This window comes from Halyomorpha halys, unplaced genomic scaffold (assembly GCF_000696795.3).
Source record: "Halyomorpha halys isolate HHAL.00 unplaced genomic scaffold, Hhal_1.1 Scaffold2886.1, whole genome shotgun sequence".
Classification (NCBI taxonomy): Eukaryota; Metazoa; Arthropoda; class Insecta; order Hemiptera; family Pentatomidae; genus Halyomorpha; species Halyomorpha halys.
This window is the reverse complement of record NW_027112570.1, coordinates 45,464-53,712: the sequence shown is the minus strand read 5'-3', so window position 1 is coordinate 53,712 and position 8,249 is coordinate 45,464. Positions and strand designations below refer to the sequence as shown.

Below are 8,249 nucleotides of genomic sequence, written 5' to 3'. Positions count from 1 at the left end.
TATAATAAGAATATAAAAAAAGTTTAGAGTAGTTTGATTTGTATGGAGCATTTTGGTTTAAATGTTTTCCCTATTGCAAAATGAAAATAAAAAATTTTCGGATTCAAATCTTATTTGACACTGGACAATTTTGGTTTTTTCTTAGCAGATGCCGGTGACTATAGTGTGGATTCCAAGTAAAAAAAATAGAATTTTTGCCTTCATTGGCTTAAGCTACAAAACATTAAGAACTTAAATTGGTGAGATCAGTTGGATCCCATCACTTCTACAGAGGAATAATCCCGAGACGTAACTTCCTGAAAAAACCGTGGCTTATTTCAAACAAGTCTTTCTAGGAAGTATTTATAGCCCGCAATCTGATTTAAAAAATGATTATCAATTTATTAGGGCCTGAGATTTAGTGATTCACACTTCACAAATTAAATGTTAGTAAGAAGATATTTATAAGAATTATAATAATAATTTCATCAGGGCCCTGTTTCATAATAAAGTACAAAATAATACTATTAGTATTGTAGATTTAACTTAACACAATTATAGTGACTTATACTTCTCAACTCCTGTAATATCACTAATAATCATCCTTATTATGAAATAAATATCAGTGTTATAATCACGTTGTTTCAATACTTGTATTTATGGACCAATACTATTAACTTACATTAAGAAATAGGGTCCAGATAGTACCTGAATTAAGGAAATGTTACCTGGCCCTTGTTTGTTTTTGTTTAGTGATGTGAAACATCACTAGCCATTAATTTCTTATTTAATTTTGCTTTCGTCTATTTTATTTTTTATAAATTTTTTTGGTCGATTCATGTTTTGACAGTAAGTATTTTGATTTAAAAAACTGAAATATTAATTTTATCATCTAAGGTTTTTTGAAATATCTGGGTTTAATCCTAAGCTATTGAGGTGTAAATTGAAATATGGGCATTTCTGGAAGATACAGCTAATTATCAAAATGTTGTTACATTATTGACACTTTGGAGGTGTATGTTATAAGATAGGAGTGAGAGTTTTATGTGACCTCAGCCTAGTAAATAGGTCTTCCTCTCTACTACACCAGTTGGTATCTCATGGCTTGGTTAATAATTGTCTTTTAGTAATATTTTTTAGTTTATTCCTTAAGTTTATGTCCAACAAAGATTGACATCTATCTTTGAATTCCTTTTCGAAGGATTCACTCATTTCTGAAGGAGTTGAAATTGCTTTACCCCATACTGGGAGCACAAGTCCTTCTCTTGCAGCTCGATCAGCCAGTTCATTCTTTGGCCTGGATGGTTGCTCTATTTAGAAGAAGTATTTGAGGACTAAGGGCAAACCCAGGATCAAAATTAGGGGAGCATTGCTCGTTCAGGTAGTGATATTTCGGCACAGAAAAGGCAAATGAAACCAAAAGTTTAAGAAAATTGTATTTCATTATAGCAGTGTTAAATTATTTATTACAATTATTGGCTTAAAAAAAAAATTATTATAAATTAATACATGTTTCACATCTAAGGGGAAGCAAGGAGACAACTGCACCCTCCTGCCCCTTGCTGGGGATGCTCAGCCCATTCCCAAGGCTTTGTGTAGGGAATTTTCCAATTATATACATGGCACACCTAATATGGTTAGTTATATATCAGTTTTGAGTAATAAGTTGTCTGCTTGCCAAGATTAGAGTTATACTCACTCCAATCACTTGCTACTAAATTTTACCCACTTTCTTATGTATTTTATGTTGTCAAAGTCTTACTATTCTTGCTGTATCCTCATGGTCTCTTTTACTTCCTATACAGATTAGATATAAATAAAAATTCAATTTTTAGTGATTTTCTTACTGAGGTTTACCTGATTCAACTTCAAAATCTAACGTTTTTTAAACTTTGTTCACAGATGAATTAAAAATTTAAATATATATTTTCAGAATAAATAAAATTATTCATAAACTTTTAAAATAAATAAATTCTTATCATAAAGACAAGTTTCTATTTCTGATGCACATATTTTATTAGCACAATATTTTACTTTTACACTTTATCTACTTTTATTTTATCTTTATGCCTGATATTTTATTCAATTTCTAACATTTCTTTTGCATTTCAGTGTGAAATTACCTACTAAAAGAGCAAATAACAATTATCAATGATATTTAACTTTAAAAATAAATCTTTATTCACATATAATTATAAATCTAAAATGTATAAAAAGATAAGATATAAAAAGATAATAACTAATTATTATCACTTGTAATCATAATCTTGCTTTTAGATTATTTATGGTTCAGTCTTTTCTTTTTCTCTTTTTCTTCTTTTTTCTTTCATCTTCATCAGAACTCTGAAAATTAAGATTATGTTTTAAAATATTGAATATACAAGGTCCTAAAAATAAAAATCACCCATGATAAATTACAATTTTTAGATTTTCATATAAGTAGGTCTCATAAACTAAATTTACCCCTAATAGATCAAAAAAGAACACTCAATTTATAATATATTCAAAAGAACTAGTAATTAATACATCTAAAGGTTTTGCCTAAAAGAAACAACATAATCAGTAACCAAATTGATTAGGCAAAATATATGGAGAGCTATAACAACCTATAAAATAAATAGTACAGCTAGATCATTCAGTTCATTAGCATTCTTATGGCCAGAATATTTCAAGCTAAAAAAAAAAAAATTATTGGAAATTTAAGCCGTGGGAGCCATGGTGAGGTTTAACCAAATTTAGATGACCAGCCAGTCACGATGTAAGTTCTGATTTCCACCCTCTGGAAATGTAAATTCATGCAGTCATTCAATCTTTAAACCCAAAATAGGTCCCACCTCTAAACCTTCATCGCCATTGGAGGTGTATAGTGAAAAGGGTATGTTTGATATATTTGCAAATGATGTATGGAGTTTAGGGACAACCTAACAGTCATTCGTGATGAAGAACCAAGAGGAAGATTGATGGTTACTCTATTAATTAAATATGTCAAGAAGTTCTTCACAAGGCTTGTAGAGATAAGCTATTGCTCTGTGAACATGGAAGAGAACATTATGTATGTTTGTCACATTTTGTTATATTACTTTTAAAAAAAGTTATGCGAGTTGCAGAACAATAAAAAATTTGCGGTGCTCATATGGATGATGCCGTAGATCATCCTTTATATGTCTATGACACATAGCCTAAATTGATTTGCAAATTTTTGACATTAATGATTATTCATGGTCTGGTCACTCACAAGACATTCAAACAAGTGATATTAAGACAATCAATGATCAAAATCCTTCCCATTCAATGCAAAACCTCTATTGTCAAGCATACAGGAATGGAAAAGTATTTGCACAAGCTTGGCTAAAACTTTAGGTTCCCCATTTTTTAACTGAAGTTAATTTGAGTACTTGTATTTCCCTTAGTGATTCACTGCGGTAAAGGCACAAAAATTATCTACTTTTGAAAAGAATGGTAACATACGATGAAAATTGGACAGTTTACTACAATTATGTAAATGAGTTGTCAAAAATAAAGTTAAAAGATCTTATTCCAAGGAGGTAATATTTTCTGATATCCACAAATAATGAATAAATTTAATTTACTTATCATCGATTAATTAGAAAAAAATATATATATATAAGACTCTTCCACTTTTAATAATCCTAATAGATAAAACAAATTGGTACAGGATACAATTCATTTTCTGCAACTCAGAAAACATATAGAGTAACCCTAATATGTTAGAAACCCAGAAAGTTAACATAAATCGATATGCGAGTGCTAGTTCAAATCACTAGGATTTTTATTTTCTACATTACCTAAAACACATGAAGTGAAGAGAACTTTATAAAAACTTTAATAAAATTATTTTATTATTAAAATTTAAAAAAAAAAATTATTTTAAAATAAGAAAACCAAATTTCATAATTTATTTTTTTAAATTTTATTAATGAGGGATTATGCAGCTGATTTATATAGGAAAAATAACCTGTATAGTAATGTAAAATATATCGATAAATATATAAATAAATAGATCGAAATAGATTAGGTGAATATAATATAATAAGTTTTATTTTACCCTGAAAAATGAAAGAACTTGGTTACCAATCTTATAAAATGAACACTATCCTTCTAAAAAACCTTGGAAGTATACATAGATATATAGCCCTGACTGACTTAATAATAATATATTTATTTGTTTTTGGAGCAACTTCCATACAAACAGTATCAGTAAATGGCTACCGTAAACAAATATTGATATTCAGCAAGAACAATAAATAAAAAATCATTTATATAAATTAATAATAAACAGAATAACTAACCTGGACATGTTACTTAGATTTTTCACAATTAGAAAATATTACTGCACCTTTAGCATAATCAAACAGACAAAAGTTGTACATCAAATTCAAAAGAAATTTATCCATCTCTAAATTTGAGGTTTCAGGTTACATATACAAATAACAATTTAAGATCCATTTCTATGTGTACTGCCAGGATTTTATACAAATAATTTAGACTTATATTAATCAGTTTGGGCATGTATCTATGTGTATGGTCAAATATCTTGTTTCAAAAGCAAATAAACTTACATCAGATGAAGAATGGTGTCTTTTTTTCTTATTTTTTTTATGTTTCTTTTTTGTCTTTTTCAATTTTTTAATATCCCGGTTTAAAGTTTCTGGTTCTTGGCTCCTATCAGGGACATCTTCATCAGGTAGAAGTTCGTAGGTTTTACCAGTTGGATCCTAGAAAAAAAAAAAAATCATAATTACATATAAAATACAAACTTGGGAAAGAAGATATATTTATCATTTAGTTAAGTCTTTACAATAAATTGATATAGTGACATACAGAGTTAGGTAAAAAAACAGGTTATATGAAATTTAAGAAAAAAATAGGGATTTTTTACTTGGGAGAATTAAATAATTGTTTCTATACAGCACCTTCTTAAATTGGTTTATAACTTAAATAGTGGTAGTTTTAAGAAGTTAAAAATTGAGTTTACCATATCAAATTAGTAATGAAAAATTATTAAATTTGATTTTTATCAAATTTTATACATTCCTCTACTTAGAAAGTAGCTAATTATACCTTTCCATAACCTGTAAATGAATTTTGGAAATATTTTTATATCTTCCCTATGTAAGGTTGGTTAGAATATAAGAAAAGGATGTAAGTTAAACAGGGACTGAACTCACTAAAAATATTCCTCCTACCTAAAGAAATATACTGATAATAAATTTCTTCTTCCCAAAAAATAAAAGCTTAAAGATAATAATTTAACAATTGACCTTCCCTTTTCAAGTTTTCAAAGTTACAAAAACTCCTTACAAATCAGCTTAATTTCTCTCTTTCAATCTTAGTTTTGATGCAGTTTCCGGACTAAAGAAGTTTCCATAGTAAGCCACTAAAGTGGAACATATAAAAGAAATTTATTTATATTTAAAATAAGCAGAATCATTTATACAATGAGACCCCATATTTAGCTCTTTTTAAGTGTTTATGTAATTAATAGGGACAATGAAGTAAGTTTTAATGAAATTAATATAAACTACAAAGATGCAAACCTTAAAACAATCTTTGGCAATGTGGCCACGCACTCCACATTTTGAACAGGTGGTATTAAAAACAGCTTCTAATTCAATTTTTTTTCTCCCTGAGCTGTTTGGCCTTTCACGTCGTTTTTGCTCATCCTGACTTGGAAAAAGAAATAAAAATCAATCATAAATTTTAGAACAAAATCCAAAAAACAATGACAATAATACTCACTGGATTTGAACACCATTTGGATCAAGATCTTTTCCTCCTCCTTGATCAACAACTTTCATAGACAGTGAAATCTTTCCATCATCCTTATAGAAAATAAATAACAAAGAGATTAACAAAATAATAATAATTCACAAGTGAATATGATTTAAATACCACATGCAAAATTTTCCAAACAATCTATATACCCATTATACATTTTAAATAAAGGTTGTATAACACAATATAGATCATATCTTTTTTTTTTTTTTTTAGCATTTGTAAGAATAATTTATACAGGCCAGGGAGGAATATTTTCTTCTAAATATTTAGAAGAACGCTTACACCCTCACTCTGTATATACAAATATTTTATTCAGTACAGGACAAATAGACTAACTAAAAACTGAACGATAGTAATGGAAATCATTTTTATCTGTACATCCCATTATAGCATTTTGAATATCAATAATCCAGAATGAAAGTGGCATAACTCAAATACTGTTTGTTTGTTTTTTCTTAGAATAAACATTGCATACAAGATTAGCCCTACATACCTCCCCCCAGTATGTTTCCTAAGACAGATTTTGTCAGCAACATCTATTGCATTTACAGGATTGGTCTGATTTTATTTCAGAGTCTGCACCACATTCAGATGGTACAAGTCCAAACATTATTTTACACATCCAAAGTTTGGATGTTAAAAATCTTTTTTTGGCCCTATCGTTCTGCAATTGTATCTCTACTTTTTTAACGCATAATGCAACCCTCATCCATAATCACTCTAAAGCAATTTCCACACAATTAAATCAACACTAATCTCCTTAGATCTAAATCGAAGATTCGCCATTGAAACTAAACATATTCTATTCCGAACTCAAACCTATAATGAGTATGACAGATTGATGATTGATTAAATGGTATATCAAGTAGATGGTTCGGGGGTGGTCAGAAATAACATAAAATTGTAGTAACTTCAAAAAATATATTTTTGTATATCAGATTCATAATGAATCACTTATTTAGAATAAAATAGTTTTATTAAAAAATAAAATTTTAAGTGGAATACTAACTGTCAATTTAATGACTTTGCACCACACTCGATCACCTTTCTGTAAGACATCTGCAGCATCATCAACATTGCTGTTGGATATTTGGGTTCGATGTACCAGTCCTTGATTCTTATTTCCAGCTAATTTAATGAAAGCTCCATATTGATGAACACTCGCCACCTAAACATTCTTTATTCAATTTTTAAAACATATACACTGGCGAAAACCATTTCAATTATAATAGTAGTAACCTCGCCCAGGAAGATGGAATTTAACAGATTTTGATTTTCTTCAAACATATTGATAAAAATAAATAAATAATGATTAGAATCTTCAACGTTCTTTACGTTACACAAACGCCGACTTTTGAACTTGGCGAAAACTAAAGATCAGCTGTAGCATAAGCAATCCAGTAGTCAATGCCCTCAAAATGAATTTTTTTGTCGGATATTAAAGTTTATTAAACACCATTATTTATTTGCGATCAATGAACTTAGTTATATAATGTAAGTTGAAATCCACGCAAAAAGGTTCAATTTCAACAAGCAATCAATATCAAATTTATCACAATAGATATGCACAAAACAAGTTCAAATGGCGGAAAATTCAAAACCAACTATTAATAAAGTTGTAGATTTACGCAACTAGCCCAGTAAAAATAACTTCAAATTAGGCGGCACCTATAAGTGTAGACTGACCTCTGTTAATGGGTTATAAAAATGTATGGGTCTTATAAAAAAATATTTGAAAAATATGATGCTAAAATATTCACCACAACCAGAGGGTGGATAAATATTCCTTTTATATGACAGGCTTTTCAAAATGGTGATTTTTTTTTTTTTTCAAAAACTAGAAAGTGCACAATAAAAAGAGTTGTTTTAGTTAAATTTTAGGGCCGCCCGTAGCTCAGTGGTCAAGAGACAATCTTACCAATTTTTGATGTCTATTGCGGTGCCGGTTCGCATCCGGCCTGGGTTATTGACTTTATTCGTTGAGTAGCGGTTCCACAAAAGAAAAACTTTGACCCCCAACCATAGTTAGGCAGTATAGGAATCCAATGGAAGTCTTGGCCGAAAAAAAAAAGTTCTTGAACTTTTTTAAAAGTTAATTCACTAATATTTGAACCATAAGGTAAACTAATATTACGTAGATGTTCATTATAAACGTTTTTATGGTGTATTTAAGGGCTTCAAATTGGTTCCTATAGACATCTATAAGTTGAATAGTTGCCGAGATTTTGAACGTTTCTCAATACATAGTTCGTTTTCAATATGTGTTGCAAAATTCCAAAATCGTGTAAACATATTTTAAGTTGCACAATAGCAATAAAAATACACAAGATTAATCATATTTTAACTGATAATATAATAACTCATTAATAATCAACTTAAGTAATTAGTTGTTAAGAAAAAAATATTGGTGTTTGAAAAACTATTATCTCGGAAAATATTGAACATAGAGTTTTATTGGTAATCAATTTGAA

At 28.9% G+C, this 8,249-nt stretch overlaps 1 protein-coding gene across 1 annotated transcript; it reads right to left on the bottom strand.

The window, feature by feature from the left end:
- Window positions 1-1,390: 1,390 nt before the first annotated feature.
- On the bottom strand, window positions 1,391-7,173 carry LOC106691743 (zinc finger CCHC domain-containing protein 17). The gene is made up of 6 exons (XM_014437603.3): window positions 7,018-7,173; window positions 6,788-6,946; window positions 5,740-5,822; window positions 5,538-5,667; window positions 4,560-4,715; window positions 1,391-2,322 (listed from the first exon to the last, which is right to left on the bottom strand). The coding sequence occupies exons 1-6, from the start codon at window positions 7,063-7,065 to the stop codon at window positions 2,269-2,271; spliced, it is 630 nt and encodes a 209-aa protein (XP_014293089.1). The 5' UTR covers window positions 7,066-7,173; the 3' UTR covers window positions 1,391-2,268.
- Between the last annotated feature and the right edge of the window lie 1,076 nt (window positions 7,174-8,249).